Genomic DNA, 19,900 nt, shown 5'->3' on the forward strand with positions numbered 1-19,900 from the left:
TGGGCAAAGGCTGCAAGTGGTGCAGAGAAATATTTATGAGCTCATACAGAACTGATTACACAGCATTCAAGTTAATGTTTTATTAAGAGAAGGTTTTACAAGACAGCAGCTCTCATGAGCCAGACTGCTGTGAGCCATTTTTTTTTTTTTTAAATCTTCACCTTCCTCACCAGTGGTAATGAAAGAAAACTTTCCACTTGTTGATTTAAAGGATAGTTACAGCCTGCCCTGTGCAGTGACTCAGGAGCCAGGTGCCTATGCCATGATGAGAGGGTGGCATAACTAGTTCCACAGCGATGTAGAAAGATTGTGAACTGCCAGGGCAGGAAAACTCCTTCTTTCTCTGCAGGAGGAATAAATTTCTGTGACATTTTGAAGTCATTTGAGTTGACGCTCCATGTCAGTTGTCATTGACACTGAAGGGGAGAGCTGCAGCAAAATCAGCCAGGAACTGGAGGGGATATAAGCTGCTCAATAACCCAAGCAGAAAACCCCTAACTGCTGGGAAGGGTTATTTGTGCAAGCTGGGCGCTGGGTTGCACTTGGCAAACTGCTCTCCAACAGCCATAACCTGCTTTATCTTAAATATTTGCTGGCAGTTTTAGCTGCATGCTCGGTCCAGCTGCCATGGTACTGCTGCACCATCATCTTTGTTAACTAAACCCCAGTGCTGGTAGGACCAGCTTCCCTCTTTCACATTTTTTGACACGCTCTTGACCTGCTGAGCAGAAAGTGAGAACAGAGGGCAGTTTCCCTCTCAAACAGCTTCAGTCCTTGGGGAGGGGGATCCCCACTGCTGTGTGTTTGCTGAGATTCCTGGCCTCCTCCACCTGAGGAGGGGAGCAGTAATCCTCCAGGAAGAGGGTTGCCAGGTTGCTGAGCCGTTTGTTGGCCGAGAGGGAGAAGCGGAGCATGCACTCCACCACGGGCAAGGCCGTGGTCTGGTGCCGTGACTGCGGCGTCGTGAGGAACATCAGCGTGGTGACAGCTGACACCACAGTCTCCTCGTTGGGGCTGGACAGGCAGTTGATGATGGGCTCCACCCCGTTGGCCTCCAGGATGTACTCTTTGTTAGTTTTATCCAGGCACAGGTTACAAAGACCACCTGAAACAGCAAAAGAAAGTGTCTGACAAGGCAAACTCTCCACACCCTGGTCTTTGTCGCAATCAGATTCAAATTTAAGCTCGTCCTGTCTCTAACACAGAAGTAAGTATCGAGATTTTCTGTGAGGTTTGGATGGAAAATTCTTCACAGTTCCCTAGGCCGTGTTTTGTTGATGCTTTCCAGAGATTTTCCACCAGCACATTCCTCCTCCTGTGTGTCATTAGAGGGCACTGTTACTGCTGCACATAACTGCTTCCACAGAATGATTCCAGGATCGCTTATCCCTAACTGAGAATACCAGCCAGCAGTTTACTGCACGTGTTTTAGAAAACCAGAGAATGGACATAACAGTGTTGGGCAAGAGGCACAGAATGTTTGAACTTGAAACTTTGAGAAGCCACAAACCTTAACAATCAAGTATATTTATTATCGTCTCATGGAATCCCTCACAGGATCTGGCCCCTTATCTTATGTTCAGACCATAAAAAATAAAGCATAACAAGATCATAAAAAGACCATAAAAAGATAAGGCAGTTTCTCAGAGAATTTATTAAAAAAGTGTCAAGTAAATATTCTAGAAGACCAGCTGTCAATAGCAGAACGGTAACAATGGACCTGTACAATATACCTGGCTAAATTTATGTATTAATTATTGCTTCTCTATAGGAGAGATTTTAGAAAAAAAGTCAATCAGGTACTGTTTACTTATGGTCTGGGAAAAAAAAAGCAAACAAAATCCTTTCCAGAAAGTGTCTTCATTAAGCTCTATCAGGACAGGGGGGACATGCCTGCCTCTGACTTCTCTCCCTATGCCACACATTCTGCACTACATGAGGCTTTATCAGCACAGTGTGGGTCTATTTTTGGAGCCTGATTGCTGATCCATTTTGCGGAGGGGGGGATTAACCACCAAACCAGGTGTGGGACCTGGTGTCCCCGGACCTACCAGGCAGGTGCCAGCTGAGGGTGTTCGGGGCAGCCCTTACCAATGGCAAACTCTACGAGGGTCTCGTTGTCCTCGGTGAGCATATCCAGGAACAGATCCAGCACCTGGAGCTGCCGCAGGTACTCGTAGTTTTTGGGATCGTAGGCGAAGTTGGCCAGGTTCGCCAGCACCTGCTCCTTGGCCTCTGCAAGGGAGAAGCATCAGGTGTGTGAAGAAACACTCAAAATGAGGGGAGTGAGCGAGCAGCGGTGTTTGTTACCTGGGCTGTCTGTCACCTGGAATTCGGTGACGAGCGCCTGCAGGTACTCCAGCCGCCCCAGCTCCATCGCGGGCCCGCCTGTGGGACACCTCGATGGCCTCCCCGTTCCCCTGGAACCGGGGAGTGCTGATCACGGACAGCTCAGGGGCCGAGTGTCCCGCGGGATGGAGACAAACCGGCCGCTTCAGGGTGGCGAGGAAACACCCCCAGCCGCCATTTTGTGGGCGTGACACGGCGCGAGCGTCTCCCTCAGGCGGGGCGGGGGCGGCCGCCATTTTGTGGGCGGGCGGGGCGGCTCCCGCTCCCTTCAAGTGTGTGCGTGGGTGGCTCCTCCTCCCCCGCTAGGTATAAATTAATAACATATATAGTATACAGTATATACAAATATATATATAAATATATAAGTCAGTCATGGCTAGTCTTCGCGAACGAAGAATATATATATAAATATATAAGTATACATAAATGTATAAAAATTAATGACCCTGTGTCGTGGTGTTTGTGTTTTGTTGTACGGCAAAGCTTTGCTCTGGAAAGGAGCTGACCCTTCCTCACTGCCCAGTGAGATAAATTACCTGGGAAAAAAAAAAAATGAGGCAAAGCCAGGGAGTGAATTAAACCAGCAACCGGTGATTCCACCCTGGTTTACAGCGGGCACAGAGCAGAGCAATTCCCTGGTTCTGAACTCACACAGCTCAGTGGAACCACCGGGACTTTACGTGTTGCAGCTGGGTTCAGGTGTGATTAATGTTCTGTAAATATATATGGTAAGAGTTAATAAACATCGTAAACCGGGGGGGGGGGGCGTGGGGGGTTGGACTTTGCAGAAATTTGCGTTGCTGTTATTAAAGCAATTACTCACACAGACGTTCTGCTGTGGATAAGGAGGGAACAGGCTGTGGGTACGTGTTGTCTTTTTTTGTTATCTCAAGTGCAATTGATTTTCACATACAGCAAATTGAACGTGGACCGATCCACCAAATTCATGGCACCAGTGGCAAGAGTGCTGGGCTGACAAACCTCTCCTACCACACAGCTGGGAGCACAAAATATCTGCCTGTGACCACATTAAGTAGAAGGATGAGCAAAGAAGCTGCACTGAATGCAGCTATGCTAAATATTTTAATGTGATAACGACATGGGAAGACAGAGAAAGTGAAAGGAAAATAATTTATTTCTACCTGGTACAAAAGTTTAAGGCAGGCCTGTGCTAGCAGCTTCAGCTCTTTGCATAATTATCAACTGAAGTAATTCTCTATTTATATGTATATAGACATCTATATATTTGTAAATATATCTGTATATTTTCATATATATATATATTTATATGAAAATTATCAGCAAAGGTGCTACAGACCATGTCTATATTAGAATGTTTTGCTACTGTAGTAACAAATCTCTTTCAATGTGTACCTTTTTAAGTGGTAAGTGTTGACATACTTTAAAGCCACATCTGTCGTTAAGTAGAAAGTGAATGAGTAATGTGAGAAAGCAGGAGCAGAAAAAGCACAGGGGAGCCAGTCAATACAAACAGAGCAATACTGGAATTGACTAATAAGAGGGGGGAAACTGTGTTTAAAGAGGAAAAATGCTATTACTTCTGTTTATAAGTACTGCATTTACTCACTCAGTATTGGCTGTATAGTTTAATGGTCTGAATGCTCCAAGCACTTGCTGTTTGCTAGAGTAGTTTGCACAGTGTGGACTGATATAGCCTCGGTAGATAGCACACCGAATCCAGAATTCAGGGAATTTTCATCTATTAGTTGTTTCTTTTCTTACAGCCACGAGCCACGTCTGCAAACAGCAAGCCAAGCTCTTAAATCAAGTGATTTTGCACTTCTGAGGTTTTTTAAAGTGTATAAGTTTACAGTGACTTTTATTTGGGGTTTATTGATATTAAATATTAATAAATAATATCCACATTAAATGGAAATATTAATATTTCCCACTTATTACATTGGCAGAATATCTAAGGCTTTTAAGGATCGCCATCTTGCAAATGTGAATTTCCTGGTGAATGTTTCGTTTCAGTGAGAACAGGTGCTTCTTGAACTTTTGTTTTCTCTGCTATGGCAGCTCAGACATCTTAACTCACCTGTGGAAACACAACCTAAAAAGTTACCTCTTCTCTGTGCAGGATTTGGTTCCAACCTCTGAGTTGTGGATTACTGCTAAAGGGTCTGTGAAAAGTAATGAGGGGAGACAACCCTGTTTTCAGGCAGCTTAAATTCTGTAAGGCTGTTAGAAAGGTTGTAATCAACAAGTTGAGAAACCTTAAAATGATGGATTTATGAATTCATTGCTTTTCTTTCCAGAAAGATTTCTCTGCCTCTGCAAATAAGTCCCAGTTACCCCAGTGATGAGTCTGGGAGTATCAAAAAGCAGTTCTAGGAAGCACTATTCTGACTTTCCATCCTTGCATTTCTGTGCACAGCTAAGAAATAGTCAAACCAGTTTTCTTTGGTGTGATGTAGGAGGAGCTGATCTCTGTGTCAGCTTCAGTTGGGGAGTACCTGTTATTTTGTCCTCCCTTCCAAGGAAGGACAGACTGTACATGTCCCTTCTCATGAGCCATCCAGAGATAAAGAATTGCAGGTAAAACAGTTGGCTCCATGCAGGAGCTGCATTCCCTTGCTCCTTCAGCTAACCTTTGTTTTCCTGTGATAAATTTTGGTGGGTTGTGGTTTTCACCATATTTTACCTGTTTTGCGTAGGACATTTGTGGTGGTGGGAGGATTTGGGTCAGTATAACCCCATATTTCTGTAAGAAAACAGAAAGGGAATGTAGAAAGGTGAAGAGAATTTAAAATTTAAGAATTACACACAGAAAAGATATCAATCTGTTCAGCTGCTTAGCTGTTTATTTGCAATAGCTAGAAGAGATTTGGGACTTGATCCTTCTTCATTGCTTTTTGTGAGGGAGAAAGCCCCATCATTTTCCTAGGAATGTACAACAGTCTGTTTTGGCAAGTTGAGAAGCACCAGTCCCTGCTTACTTTGTAGCTATGGACCATGTAAGCATTACATAATTTAATAAACACATTTGATGAGAGATTAGATATGTATATCTCCCACTAATCATCTTATTTAAGTATAGGTTTGATCAGGAAATGCAAAGTCTACTGGTTCCATAATCCTAGGGCGAAGATACTGAGCTGTGGAAGTAGAAATCCTTCTGAAGGGCTGATACCTCCTCTGTGTAAGGCCAGCTGTGAAGCCATTGTAGTCTCTGAAGATCTTGGAGTCAGTTTTTCAGTGGTTCAGTTCAGATTTTTGGTTGGTTGGCTTGTTTTTTCTGGGGAGCTTTAAAGAAAACTGTGGGTTTGTTGGTAGGAATTTGATATGGCAGTTCTTAGATAGGCAGTTGAGTTTGGTATAACAGGTCTCAAGGTAAGCACTGTAGTTCAGTTGAAAGCTGTTCCTTTTTCCATTTCACTCCCATTTTATGCTTCCATCTTTCTGATGGTTCTAATGTGTTGGGTAGTTTTCACCTGCCGTGTTTTGTGAGCTCTTACCCGCTTCTGTTGGATCAGGAATTATACAGAATATGAACAATTTGCACCTCGAGCTGATGCTGAGGCTGATGCAGCCACCACATGAGCAGTGAGAAGCCTAACTCCTGGGAATGTAGCAGGAAAAGCCACTTGCAGTCAAGGCTGTAAGAAAAGCAAAGTCAGCAACACTGGCTTTCCTCAGTATACCTTCCCCCACAGATTTCTTTATAAGTTCTGCTTGTGATTAGAAGAAATATAAGTTATGCTTGTACAAAGTTCTCTATAATGAGCATGATGGTGCAATTAAGCCTGAAAATCTAAGACTAAAGAGCTGAATTCATTTCCACAGTTGCTTGGAATTTAGCCCTATAAAAGGAGGCATCCAGTTATGCTTAGGTATGGTAACACCCTTGCTCTCTCCCCCAAATGGGTTCCAGGTAATGCTGAAGTGTGTTTACACAAGCCATGAATCCTCTTTTATGATATATCAAGCAGCACTTGAGATATCACTAGTTATACAAAGCAGGCACTCCAAGTTTTGGTGGGTTTTTTTCTTTTTTGACGCTCTAGAGTTGAACCTTTCAGGCTTTGAAACTGCTCTTGGCCTGAAGAATTCGTGTATATACCTTGTAGGAGAAAATAATTGGTCTTTCTAGAGACTTGTCTGAGTTCTGCAACCCATGCAGCTGCTTTCAGATAATATTTAGAGATGTGGAAAATAATTGCACTCTTCCTGTAGAAAGTGTCTTGCCACCCGCAGCATAGGAAGCAACCAGGATACTTGTGCAGCAAAATTACAAGTGAAAGAACTACTCTTATGCATAGCCATTAATCCATGCTGTCCAGCACTTCCAATGATTTCTTAAAGGTAGTGACTTCACCCAATTGAACTGACACAGCTTTTTGCCTCCTTCTGTGGCTGTTGTCCCATGGTTTGCTTTAGGAGAGCACAGATCTCTCTGTCCTTCATCTCCTTGGCTGGTGCTGGGTTCGGGGCTCATCCCATGGTCTGGATCTTTCTCTTGGAGTCTGACATGGTCCCTGGGAGTAGAAGTGCAGAAGGAAGATGACATTTGTGGAAAGCAGACTTTTTTTTTTTCTCATAAGCCATCAGTGCTGGGCCATGTGTAGCTTTGTACAGACCACATCATTGTGTTGCTCTTTTCTTCCCTTCTTTTCTTTGTTTTCATATGCTGGTGATGTACACGACATCTGGAGGGGGTTGACTTTCAGCCTGTGGATCACTTGGCTTTTTGCTGTATGGATATCTGGAGGGATTACTCAAAGGTACTTTGGAAGCCTCTCTCAATCTGTTTTTTTTTTCCAGAGCACAGAAGCTGAGCCCCATAAATAATGCAGCAGATATCAGAAAGAAGCTCGAGGTGTGGAAGACGTAGAGGAAATCACCAGTTATGTCTACCAGGAGACCTGAAATAGAAGCCAAAGAGAAGATGCACACTAAAGGCATAAATTGACACAAATGTTAAACCTAAATAATTCAGTAAATTGCCATACACGAAAGGTAAGCATTCTCTGATGGGTTAAGTTCTCTTCTCTAAATTCTAGGGGTTGGTTGGTTTGGTTTTTTTTTTTGTAGTCACCATTCAGGTGATGTTTCTGCTTCTGTTGAAAGTATTTCTCAATACACACAGAAACCAGAAAAGAAAGGAAATTGTAATTTTCCCCCAAAACTGCTGATTCATTTAGTTTACCCAGTAGAGAACCCCTGTGTCACTGCCACTGTGCCAGCTTTTTCCTTGCAAAGGTTCTCTTACCTGTGAGTGGGGGCCCGATGAGGAGAGTGATGCTCTCCACGATGGTGAAGAGCCCTAGAGCGCTGGAGAACCTGTCCATCTCCACCACATCCATCAGCACCTGGAAGGTGAGTGACCCGACCCCGCTCATGGCGATGCTGAGGATGACGCAGTAGAGGATGAGGACTCTGAACTCGGCTGAAATGATGCAGATGAAGTTGCTCAGCCCGCAGAGGAGCGCGGCCAGGCTGAACAGGTAGATGCGCCTCCCCGTGAACACCCTGTGCCCCGAGAGCAGCCCTGTGAGAGGGCGGATGAAGATGTTGATGAACCCGATGACAGAGATAAGAAGAGCTGCCCTGCCTTCCTCCACCCCATTGTGGATGGCATAAGGCACAAGGTAGACGTGGGGCAATGCAAACCCCATCATCATCCAGGCCACTCCAATAGTGTAAATCTGGTAACGTTTGTTTTGGCAGAAGATGTCAAAAGCCAGGTACTTCTGCAGCACCTGGAAACATGTTGTCCTTCTGGCATGCTGCTGGAGTGTGGGGTGGGGAGGAGACACTCCGTTGGACAGCTGTGCCTCCTCTGCTTTGCTGCCTGGCTCCTCTCCAGGCTCGGGTGGCTGTGGAAGTGACCCGATGGGTCTCATGATGGCTCCACAAACACAGCAGTTCAGGAGTATTCCTCCAAAGATGAGGAAGGTGTTTCTCCAGCCCATCTCCTCCAGCAGGTACTGAGACAGCAGCGGCCACAGGGTGAAGCCGAGGGAGACTCCGGTGGAGGCCATGGCGTTGGCCAGCGTTCGCCAGCGCACGAAGTAGTAGCCCAGCGCAGTCACCCCTGCCTGGAAGCTGAAACACAATCCCAGACCTAAAGGTGAGAATAAAAGAGTAAGTGACCACATGTGATCCCTCTGTGTTGTCTTAAAGGGTGAAAACAGCACAGATTCAGGGTGTACCCACAGGTGATTTCATCTGCCACTGAAGCATTTCCTCACCTGCCAGGCTGCAGCCTGGCCCAGGGGTTGATTAATACTCAGAAACCCACACCAGGAACAGAGAAGGATGTTGTGTGTAAATTAAACTACTTGTGTTCTTGAGTATACTAAATATACTGATCTAAACTGACATTTGTCTGGGGCATGTTGCTATTCCTAAAGTTGTTATGGAATTGTTAATTAAAAACTTGGTTTTTATACCACATGCAACAAGCAGTGCTGCTTTCCTGACACTTTCATCAGGGCTCAGGGAGTTGCTTGTTTTTCTCTCTATGCAGTGGCCACAGCATAGCTTTCAAGATCCAGCAGGATGGGTCCCAAAGTAAGGAATTAATCTCTTTGTGTTATTAAAAACCAAGAGTTGAACGTCAGTCACACAGGAGAAATATTTGGAAAGGAAAAGTTCCCATCTGTTACTTCTGTTCAAAACCAACATGGTCTTTTGTTAGAAAAAGTTGTCTCCACATTTCCCCAGGCTGGGAGTGGTGAAATTTAAACCCAGGGAAACTGGGAAGGACATTATCCCAACACATTATGTTCCAAGATTGAAAAAAGAAGAAAAAAAAAAAACAAAAAAAAATCCTGCTTTATTGAAAGACAAAAGGCCAAGAAGCAACTAAAAGGAACAGACATCTTTGCTCTCCATTTTGCCCTCTGGAGACCTATAGCTTTTTCCAGAGAGAAGCATTTCACGGTGAGCTTGGATGAGTGTGTTAAAGGGGTGTGAAGGCCAAGTCTAGTGGCTGTAGGATTCTTGCTGCACTGGGGGTTGTTGCATTCTCTTTTTTCCCAGATGAATGGAAAATCGTGAGCACTTAGTCAGGACCCTCCCCATTCCCCTTCTCCCCATCAAGCACACAGCTGGGTTTTCCTGCTGCTCACTGGCACGTACCGGTGATGAGCCCAACTGTGAAGTAGAGCTGGCTGATGGACTTGCAGAAGGAGCTGGACACCATTCCCAGCCCGCTGAGCAGCCCCCCCAGCATCACTGCAAACCTGCAGCCAAACCGCTTCACCAGGATGCTGCAGAGGGGTCCTGGAAGCAGGGAAGAAAAAAGGAAATCAGTCAGGGAGGAAGGAAATATTTTGTACCTGCTGGACTGCTACAATTGTCAGACGACTTAGTCTAGAGACCCTGAGGGTTGTCCCAGCGGCTTTATGTAGCTGGGGGAGCCACGAACTAAAAATACACTGCCTGATCCTCCCAAGTGCTTGGTCAACTTGTTAGCTGAGGGAAAGGCTCCTGAGATCTGCTGTGATTTTGGCCATCGAGTAGGATGTGACGGATTTTCATTAAACGGACTTGGAAATGGACTTCTGTTGAATTCCGTGAGGTTGTGGTAAATAAGTGGTTTGTTAATGAAATTAGGCAGCTTTCATTTTGGGGTAGGGAAAGATGAGTTCAGACCTGCAGACCGTCAATGGGAAGAATGTGCTTCTCTCTGTATGTTCTGGCAGAAGAGGATTTGAAGGTAGAGTTTCTTTTCCTGTTCCTTTGAGGATACTCAGGATTTTCCATGTATTTTTTCCCCCCCAATTCTGAACACTTAAAGTTATATAAGCAAATGCAAAATGACTGTAAGGTGCAGAATTAGGAGTCAGTTAGTGCAGAGAAAATAACCTGTGGCATATTTGTGACCTAAAACGATATCTGGTTTGAAATAAAATCCATACAGTCAAGTGAACAGTGGAACATTATTAAAATTAGGAGTGCAGCTGTCTGTATTTCGATCTGCTTGGGAGATTTTCACCTCAGACTTTGCTGGCCTTTGAAAAAGTGTTCTGCAAACATGACTGGATTATTTTTCCTCCTGCTGGAGACATTAGGGATGGTACTGCTGTTTAACCAACCCAAGTAGCCAGAAGGTATAAATTAAACACTCCAAAATAATGAGATTTGCTCTAAAAACCATAAGGGTTTTTCATTATTTGTTCCTCATAACTTGCTGTCTGTGTTTCAAACGTTATTTCTCACTTGCCTGGGGCTTTTGTGCTTTCCTTTGCAAAAATAATATCAACAAAAGTGCTGCATTTGTATGAGTGAGTCCAGAAAGTTCCATGTGCATGAATATCCAGGAGCAGAAACCTGTAAGGGCCTGAAATCCACTTTTGGAGGCAGATGTAGGATCCTGAGCTCTCTCAAATGATTTTATAGCAAAATAGTCATTAATGGCTTTTACCTAGGAAGGTAGCACAGGTAATGAGATATGTTTGACTGACATATGAGCTGTTATTTGTGCTGTGCCCTTCCCTGTTTCCTTCCATAGCTCTGTGGAGCTGCAGCCAGGTCTCCTGCATAGAATCTTCTCCCCGCACTGACCGCCCCGAGAACGGGCTGCTCTGACCATTTCCCTCCCTCTTTACCAATTTTTGCAGCAAATATTATTTTTCCCCCCTTTGGTTCCTCTGAATTAAAAAGAATAAAGGCAAAGAAAAGAGAGAATCTCCTCTAAGAGACACTGGTGACAGCAGGGTGCAATTCTGGGAAAGGTTTAGGTGCTGAGATGATGGCTGTAACCACAGAACCTGAATCAAAAGGAGCCTGGCCCACTGCAAAGGAGATCAGAAGTTGCAGCAAAAGCCATACGTGTTTGGCCTGAGAGGGGGGCTTTGAACTGTTTATTTTGTTGTTTTTTTCCTTCCTGGTTTATGGTCATGTTACTGCTGCCTTGTGCTACTGGGGAACAAGAACAAGCACCCCTGTGCTGTAGCAGCCTGCAAGAGGAGAGATAACTGGCAAGGAAAGTACAGCCCTCTGGCTGTGCCCTGACAAAATCTATTGTGAATGTCATTAACATGAGGCTATTCTTTCCTTGCCTAATTTATAACTTTTGGATCAATTAATTGGCTGTATTTATATCAGCTTTTATTGTGGTTCCAGCTTCCTACACAACAATTACTTCATTAAAGATGATTGGATAATTGATACTTTCTTGTGGATACTGCCAGAGTTCTCCCTCCTGGATATGTTGGGACCAAGTTGCTTCTGAGACCGTTTCCTAAAGCCAGCAGGTCCCAACTGGATCCTTCCCACTAACCACAGCAGGACCACAGGGAAGGCAGCACAGGGAATGCCCACAAGCTTTGGAATTTGAAGCCCCAAGGACACTGCTCTATTTCTGCTGATTTGCAGTGATGAGTCTTCCCCTTCTTGCTTCCCCTGCGATCTCTTTCCATCTGCACCTTGATATTCTGGACCCAATTGTTCCTGCTAAGGTGCAAACTCTCAATTCCATGCCAGGTGGCTCTCAGCCAAGTCCTGCACAGGAGCGACTGAACCTGCCACAGCCTTCACATCAGCGTGACCCCGGGTCCTGGTTTTCTTTTTTTATATATATAATGTAGTGTCAACTTTCACCAGCATTGGAAGGGAGCAGGTGTGAACTCAAGGAGCAGCTTGGATACGTGGGCAACACTGGGTACTTTGCTTCTTTTGCCTGGTGGGGTTTGGGTCATCTGTTTATCAAATGAGCACAGGAGTTGCACACAGAGGAGCCACCGAAACACGGACCACTCCTTGGGAAGCCCTAGAGCTGCTGGGGATTTGTTTTTCTCCTCTATGCAGAAGTAGAAGAGAATCCCCCCATCTGTGTGTGCAGTTGGGGACCACGGTCCTGTGTTGCTCCCTCATTTTCTTTGTGGAGGGGGAAAAAACAATGATTGCCTCCACTATCCACATACCACAACCCCCCTCCACCTGGAGGGTGCCGCCTGACCCAGATTCTGCACCGATCCAGCCCTGCTCTTGTCCACCCTGCGTGGGTGTGAGCTCCATGCCACCGCCCAAGGAGCTGCTTTTAAACCTCTGCCTCAGCTGGCAGCTTGGAGGAGCTTGGCTTTTGGCCTCTCTCCAGCCCCGAAGAACACAGTTGTCATGTGGCACTTGGAAAGAGGTGTGCTGTCATGGACAGAGGATGAACCAAGAAAGCACCCGAACTCCAGCACTACATGCCAGCTTTATTCAAGGAGCTGTGGGAAACAACTTTCTGTTATTGCTGGTCTGGAAAAGCTGGGCTTGAGAAAGGGGCTCATTTTCTTTGACAAAGGGTTTTGGTTGACTCTGAGAGTGACAGAAGGGTATCTGTGGGCACTTAGCTTTGGACTGTGGGATCCAAGTGGCTGGGAGATGCTGTGCACTGCCAACCAGTCAATCTGCTCAACCTCCCAGTCCCTTCTACTGCCCACCTAATGAAATGCTAGAAGTGTCCTCGTTACATCCCCCCACCAGCAGCACAAGGGCAGGAAGAGGAGGAGGCCATTCCCTGCGTTACTCACCCCCTCCGTGCAGCACAGCCACCATGATGGACGAGAACCACGATGTCTCGCTGTTGCTGGCATGGAACTCATGTTGGAGGTCTGTGAAGAAGACCCCAAAGCAGGAGGAGAAGCCCAGTGTCAGCGCCTGCAGCACCACTGCAGCCAGCAGGACCATCCATGCCCATCCGTGGTCCTGGGGCTTGGCAGCGCCACGTCCTGCTGCTCCTCCTCGGGACATGACAGCTCCCTCCTCCTCCAAGCCAGCCTCCTGGGGAAGGGAGTGCAGCTACCGTGCAACCCTCAGCCCAGCAAAAGGGCCTTCAGGGAAGAACTGATGGTGTTCCTGAGGCTCAGAGCACTGGTGTGTCCCACACCTTTTCCAGCTGACACTCTAGATTTCTTGCTCTGCATTTCTTCCAGCACCTCCCTTCCTTCTCGCTACAGGATCCTGGCACCAGATTGCTTAAGGAACAGCTGCCTTTTCCTTTTATATTTCACAAGACTGTGACCACAGCCAGGTAGAGGACAGGACCACACCTCCTCTGAGGTATGAATTGGCTTTACTGCGTTCCGCCCTTATTTTCCCTTTCACCTGCTTTCATCATACGGAGTCCCCTTGCTGGCAATTGCTAAGGTCACTCATTCCCCATGCCGAGAAGAGGAGGAAACTGCAAATGCCAAGAAAAATAGAAACATATAAAGGTTGCGTGTCACAGCAGAGGTCAGTGTGAACCTTTCAGGAAAACTTTATCTACTTACAAAGTGCTAGTGGTGCAAAAACATTTTGAAGCCATTAACTAATTAGCATCCAGTGATGGCAGATAGGCTTTTGCTTTACCTCTGCTTAGGTCTAGAACTTCTTCCGAGAGATCCCAGTTTTGATTTCTCTGAGCCTGGCAGCACAAAACGTATTGCAATAGCATTCCCCATCCTCTCCACATGAATAAACATGCACAAAATAATAATCTCTGGCAGCTGGATGAGCTCAGAAAAAGTGCCCATAAGGTCACTGCACAGCGCAATATTTATTTAGCACTCAAATTGTAGGTTTTTTTCCCCTAAAACAACATCTACATTTAGGTCTTGTGTGCAGCTTTAAGGATGAATAATAGTTTGATTTTGCTCATTATTTCAAATACGCCATGGTGGCAGAAAGTTAGTTTCATACCTCAGGCTGAGACCAGAACTGGTCAAACGAAGGGCAGCGCCGCGTGGCTGCCGCTCATCCCCGCTCAGCTCATGGCCCACGGTCAGACACTTCTGCTTCAGTAGCGACTAAAAGCTTTGATGAAGTCTTTTGCAATATTAACCTAGGCATCATTTCTGTAAACAGGGCTCTTATGCCGGCTGGCTCACAGCCAGAAATGAGGAAGGAAAAAAAAAAAAAGGCTGGGAGCAGAGGGGGGCCCGTGGGAAGGGGCTCTGAGATGCAAATCACGGTGGTGGTGCTCAGCACACTTTAATCCTTTGTCCACTTTAGCTGGCCGCAGATAATGCAACTAATTCAAGTGCTTGTCTCTCTGGTGTGAATTAGCTGGATGACAGCCTAAAACCTCTCCCCGGCAACAGCAAACCTGCAAAAAAAGGCAGAAGCACAGCTCCTCTCTGTTCCCAGCTGCCCTGTCCAACTCTTGAGTTTGTCCAGCAGATTCCTGGCTCCCCTCACATCTCCCTGGGCGCCTGCTCACTGGGGAGAACTCTCCAGTGGGGCTGCAGACCCCACGGCTTTCGTCCACCTTCTGGCTGAAGGACACCTTTTCCCCTGGGCAGCCCAACCTGCACAGTTGCTGCAAGGACCCTGCAGATGTGCTGCCAAGTGCCACAGGACCTCCTCGCTGCCTTCTGCCTGCACAAAGGTAAAGGAACAAGTTTGTTCCAGCGCTGGCTTAGCCGGCTGTGCCACACTGAGCAACAGCAGCAAACTCTTGGATTAACCCTTCCAGGACAACCAGAGAGGATGGACAGCGTGAATGTGGAGGGATAGGTGTGTGTTCTGCTCTTGTGGGCTTGATGCTCTCAGACAACCTGCTCCTGGTGCTGAGCAGTGAATGTGACAGACCAGAGACACCTGCGGAACACGGGCAGACTTTCACACACACACGTGACCATCTCACACTAATGGTGTTGGGAATAGGGTTGGAGTTCACAGCAATAGCCACACCTGGGTGCCTGCTGCAAACACTGTGCTTTTGTTGGGAGCAGGGGAACTGGTGCAAAGGTGCTTTGCTCTCCCAGCCTGTGCAACTCCTGGGGACACAGAGTGTGCTGGATGGGACATGGGAAGCACACTGCCTGTTTCAGTCTTTCTCTCCAGTCACTGTCTGCCCTGATGAGCTAATCCTCTCTTGTTCACATGTGAATATTATATCCTCTTCTTCCAGTGACCCCCAAGATACCAGCATTCAAAGCTTCTTGGATTTCCCCCACTGGACCAGCCCTAGTAGCTGTTGTTTGTGGCAGCAGACCAGGAGCGCTCACACAGTGACAGTCCCTGCTTCTTCTGTGCCTCAGTTTCCCTCAGTTGCAAAAGGGGGACAAGCAGCTGCTGGGATGAGGGCTGCTGGTTCCTCCCTGCAAGGCCTGGCCAAGAGACACAAGGGGCTGGAGCATTTATGTAGCTCACCTCAAAGGAAGAGGTTTATATTTAGCAAATTCAGTTTTATATTATGCAAATAAGGGTGATAATTATATATTGTCTTCAGTAATAGCTTGCAGCTGGTGGGCACCTCTGTGGGGAGATGAGCAGGCCACTTCTCTCCTGCAGCCACTCAGGAGGGAGACCCAGCCACAGGGTCCAGCAGGGAATTCTGGAGAGAGATAGAACCTCTGCCCCCAGCAGTGGGGCTTGGAAGGGTGTTCAGGGACCAGACCATGCCTGCAGCTTGGGAGCAGGGGTGGGAATGGAGAAGCAGGTTTCCTGCATCCTTCTGCAGCCCAGCTCAGCCCTGGTGTGCACTGGATATGTATTTTATGAATGTGTAAAATAAGCCTCATGCACATAAGGGAGATGTTTACTGTAAACTGAGCAGGGTGGTAAACTCCTTTTGGGGGTCAATCAGTGTCTGTTGGGGGTAGGAAAGCCAAGCACTACTCTTGGTAAATACCTTTATAAGTGACTTTTTAAGTACCTTTCCATCCCAAGACCTTGGCTTGCTTTGCCATCCTCTCCCATGTAGCTTGCATTATATCCCAGCTGACTTTTCCAAGGTCACTCAGCAAAGTGACAGCAGAGAATCCAGATTTAGCTCTGATTAAGGTGTTGGCCCAAGTGGTGCAGCCTGGCCCAACACCACGGATTCGTCTCTGCCGGATGTCACTTGTCAGCAGTCACTTGCAGCCCTCAAGAGACAGGCTGTGCCTGGGGCACAGTGGGGGTGGCTGCAAATCCCTGCTCTCTGCCTGTCCTTACTGGCATGTGATGTCTCAGTAAGCCAGCCCCGAGCTCAGGAGCCTCAGCAGCAGTTTTGGGGCTGACCATGTTTTAGGGACATGGTTTAGTGGTGGCCTTGGCAGTGCTGTGTTAACGGTTGGACTCAATGATCTCAAAGGTCTTTTCCAACCCCAGTGGTTCTGTGCTTCTCTGTGCCTGGAAACCAAAGTGCAAACGCCTCAAAGCTTTCAAATCACTTTTGAGAAAGACCAATTGAATTTGTTCCAGAGATCCAGATTAACAAATCCTCTGGCAGATTGAATCTCACAGAGGAAGTTGGGGGCGGGGGGATGCTTGGTTTTGGGTTTCGTTTTTTGTTCAAAGCAAGAGAAACTAAGTGACATTTCAGCTGTGGGATTGCAGAGCTCTTTGGGGCCAGGAGCTGTTCCTGCCCCACGTTCAGTCACGAATTAAACTCCTGCTCTGATCCACCCCTAAAACCTAGGCAGATCCAGCAGTAACTGAGCCCTCGGAGCACCTGAAAACAGATTCCTGAGGCTGGACAGGATGTGGACAACCCTGGCAAAACCCCTTCAGACCAGCTCTGCTGGTGCTGAGAAAATGGGGCTGTACTAGGGCTGAAGTTCTGGTTTATCATAAGTTTCCCCAGCAGTTCCCATAGCACCACTCCCACATCCTCCCCCTGCAAAAGGCATCAGGGTCCTGCCTGCACTAATTGGTCTTCATTAGCCTGACCAGCAACATCTGTGTCCTCCTCCCGCACCCTCTCCATCCTCTTTGATCCCCAGCTGCATTTAAGCCCAGCTCCTTACCCAGGTTAGTCTTTGCTCTGTCTCACTGCTGCTTTCTGCTCTCCAGGGTTGACTGTGGATCTGCCTGGCTGCTTTGTGCTCATTAGTCAACAACAACGTGGGTGTAAGACCAGGTGAGAAACCCCCTTTTTGGGGCCGGGTTTAACGGCTATTAGCCACTGTGGGGATAACACAGCTCAGCCTGGAGATGGCAAATGGGAGCTGAGGAGGCAGCTGGCACCAGAGCGTGCTCTGACAGCTCCCTTTGCCCCGCAGGAATTCAGCAAGATGCAGCTTGTCCCTGCTCTTTATCCTGGTGGCAAATCTCTGGCTGGTGGGTGGCTGCAGGTGGTTTGTGTGTGTGCTGGCCCTTGCCCTCCTGACTGCCACCAACCCCCTGGTCCCTGGCTGTGGCTGTCCCAGAGCCTGTGCTTTGTGCAGTAGGTGCAGTGCCAAGAAGGCACTGAGGCATTCCCTGAGGCAACAGGCATGGCTCTGGAGATGAGTCTGAGGAAGACATGCTTGCGTAAACTCATGCTGGAGGTGGCTTTGGCTGACCTGGTGTGACACCCTGACCTGCCACACTGACCTGCTCTGCCCTGGGAGTGGGCACAGGGTACCCAGACAGATGGAGGCCCTCGATAGGAACCTGGCTGAGGTTACTGAGAATACCTGGAAGCTGCTGGTGCTTTTTTTTTCCAGTAATTTCCTCATTTGTGAAAGTGAGGAGGGTGATGTGTTCCCTGGAAAGTGGGCCTTTTGAAGAAATGGAGTTGGCTTGTCATTAACTGTAGGAAAACTGCAGTAGGTGAGGATGTGGCAGAGGGAGGCGACGGTGGGCTGTGTTAGAGTCCAACTCTGCTGCATCCCATCTCTTCTGCGAATTTACACTGGGGGCTCTGAGCAGTGGCTGGAGGTGGTTCCCTCTAACAAGCCCTTAATTGTCATTTAGTTGGTTTTTATTAATAAGGAATAAGGGACTTAGTAGGAGAAGGATCAAGAGGAGTGTTTCCTTGTGCCTGGCTGCTGGATCCTGGGAACAGGTGGTAGAGGTTGTGGGGGGTTGAAGGATCCAGAACTTGTGGAGCATGGTTTTTAGGCAGCCAGCAGGATTTTGGGCTCCAGCTTGCCAGCTTTGGCTGTTTAGCTCCCAGCAGATGCTCTGCCATCCCAGCCAGGCCTTGCTCAGATCTCCTGTCCAAGGACGGTTTCTCCAAGGAAGGTGTGGGTGATGCCTAGAAGTCACAACAGGGTAGGAAAGGCAATCTAGCAACTTAGTGTCCACACATAGGCTCTTCTTGCCCACATGCAGAGGGATCAGGATATTCAGCTTTGTGATTTCTGGAAAAGGAAAGGCAGGAGCTCTTCATCCCACTGGAAAGTGCAGATCACTGTGTGCCTTAAGGGTTATGTTATCCGGATTGTGTGTGGAAACAGCAAAATGTGGCCTTGAGCCTTTGGTTTGTGGGCAAATTCCCTTTGGTTTGGCAAATATGATGATCCACTTCTTTCTTTTTACGTGTTTCTCTGCATTCAAATTTTAGGTGAAAACCCACTGGAACACTGGGATGAGGGTTGCCATTTGTTAGGTGTTTCCTAGCCCCTTAGTGCCTAAATCTGCCTGCTTTTCTGAGACATGTTGAACTCAGGTTCAGCCCAGGTTAAAGGCCTGTCTCTTTGCTTGGTTGCCCAAATGGTTTTCCTCATTTTTAGCCACTGTCATTTGAATTCATCAAGATCACTGGTGCATGTTTTCCTGCCTGTGCTGAAGGACCTGCTGCCCAGATTGCTCTGAGCTCAAGGATTTTCTTGGTGACACAGAGACCAGCAGAGCTCTCAGCTCACTGAGGGTCTGTTTGAGACACATGAAACTTGAGGATTCCTTGCACTTCAGATTGATGATGGATTTGTAGCAGACTCCCATCTGCTGCGGTCTGGGGAACCGCTAGGGATAGGTTGCTAATAGGAAATATTGCCAGAAGGTCAAATATCTTTTAGATGAGCCTTTGCTCATCTGTTACACCACAATCTGAAGGCAATCACTAAGGTACTGCAGCTCCTTTACTGTGGTTTGGAGAAACCAAAGTGTTTCTCCAGTCCTGGAAGTGAGAGTGTAGGTGGCGAGAGGGTTCTCTGCCTATAAGAAGGTTGGGTTAAATCTTCAGTAACTGCCTCAAAACCAGATCCAGGTGGAAGGACACGGCTAAGGTCCTTGTTTCCCAAACAAGTTAGTAAGCTGGGTGGAAAATATCTGCATGTTTCCTGTCTGCAGAGAGATCTGGGTTGATTACTTTGAGCCATGTGAGGGTGGGTGGGTCAGTGACAAACTGACCTTCGTTTTTATGAGAGCCTGAGGCAGAGCAGAAGAGGGGATGGAGGTGTTGTGCAAGATGCACGTGTGGATGTGGCAGGACCTCTGCACAGCTGGGTTTCACCCTCCCACATGTGTGTGGAGAGGGGAAATGCAGCCACAACTTCCACTGCTTTTTGCCAGAGCCCCAGGCCAAGCAGTCGGATGCTGAGAGGTGCCTCAAGCTGCTAAAACCCTTTCCTATCTTTAATGTCAATTATGGATTCCTCTTTGTGCACAGACATGAGCAGGCAGGTCAGAAACCCAAATTATTAGTCATATTCCAGGCAAAACTGGCAGGGGCAATGCTGGGGTGACTAACGGGAGTGTTGAGGGGAGGTGAGCACCAGCCCCAGGGAGCCAGGTGGGCCCTGGACACAGCGTGGGGGCCAAGGGGGAGCCTGAGCCTCTCTTTACACAGGAGGCTGTGGAATCACTCCTTTTATGCCTTTTCCAACAAAAAAGGCTGATAAAGGGGTTTTTAAGCCCCTCTGCTGCAGCTCGGATGCATGCACTACTTACTTTGTGGCTATCAGAAAATCTCTGG

The 19,900-nt window shown here is 47.3% G+C and overlaps 2 protein-coding genes and 1 long non-coding RNA gene across 4 annotated transcripts; 1 reads left to right on the forward strand and 2 right to left on the reverse strand.

Moving 5' to 3' along the window:
* Positions 1–65: 65 nt before the first annotated feature.
* ARMC7 (armadillo repeat containing 7) lies at positions 66–2,607 on the reverse strand. Of its 2 annotated transcripts, none has more exons than XM_032706483.1 (3): positions 2,327–2,607; positions 2,092–2,235; positions 66–1,105 (listed from the first exon to the last, which is right to left on the reverse strand). In XM_032706483.1, the coding sequence occupies exons 1-3, from the start codon at positions 2,583–2,585 to the stop codon at positions 768–770; spliced, it is 741 nt and encodes a 246-aa protein (XP_032562374.1). In that variant the 5' UTR covers positions 2,586–2,607; the 3' UTR covers positions 66–767. The 2 variants fall into 2 exon arrangements, with proteins under 2 accessions (XP_032562374.1, XP_032562376.1); XM_032706485.1 differs by having other exon boundaries at positions 2,311–2,557.
* LOC116796130 lies at positions 2,605–8,468 on the forward strand. Its single transcript, XR_004360271.1, has 3 exons — positions 2,605–2,655; positions 4,095–4,167; positions 7,135–8,468. It is a non-coding gene; the product is annotated as an uncharacterized LOC116796130 (long non-coding RNA).
* Positions 5,136–13,294, reverse strand: SLC16A5 (solute carrier family 16 member 5). Its single transcript, XM_032706482.1, has 4 exons — positions 12,840–13,294; positions 9,457–9,600; positions 7,583–8,437; positions 5,136–7,235 (listed from the first exon to the last, which is right to left on the reverse strand). The coding sequence occupies exons 1-4, from the start codon at positions 13,057–13,059 to the stop codon at positions 6,994–6,996; spliced, it is 1,461 nt and encodes a 486-aa protein (XP_032562373.1). The 5' UTR covers positions 13,060–13,294; the 3' UTR covers positions 5,136–6,993.
* Between the last annotated feature and the right edge of the window lie 6,606 nt (positions 13,295–19,900).

Source organism: Chiroxiphia lanceolata, chromosome 19, assembly GCF_009829145.1.
Source record: "Chiroxiphia lanceolata isolate bChiLan1 chromosome 19, bChiLan1.pri, whole genome shotgun sequence".
Lineage (NCBI taxonomy): Eukaryota > Metazoa > Chordata > Aves > Passeriformes > Pipridae > Chiroxiphia > Chiroxiphia lanceolata.

Bases quoted from the DNA above. Each gene is read 5' to 3' on its own strand.
- ARMC7 (XM_032706483.1), bottom strand. From the start codon at position 2,585: ATGGCGGCCGCCCCCGCCCCGCCTGAGGGAGACGCTCGCGCCGTGTCA. The intron at 2,236-2,326 runs GTGACAGACAGC...TCTCCCTTGCAG, and splicing joins CGCTCGTCACCGAATTCCAG to AGGCCAAGGAGCAGGTGCTG. The intron at 1,106-2,091 runs GTAAGGGCTGCC...TTGCTGTTTCAG, and splicing joins CCTCGTAGAGTTTGCCATTG to GTGGTCTTTGTAACCTGTGC.
- SLC16A5 (XM_032706482.1), bottom strand. From the start codon at position 13,059: ATGTCCCGAGGAGGAGCAGCAGGACGTGGCGCTGCCAAGCCCCAGGAC. The intron at 9,601-12,839 runs GTGAGTAACGCA...CCCTGCTTCCAG, and splicing joins GGCTGTGCTGCACGGAGGGG to GACCCCTCTGCAGCATCCTG. The intron at 7,236-7,582 runs GTAAGAGAACCT...CTTCTATTTCAG, and splicing joins CATCGGGCCCCCACTCACAG to GTCTCCTGGTAGACATAACT.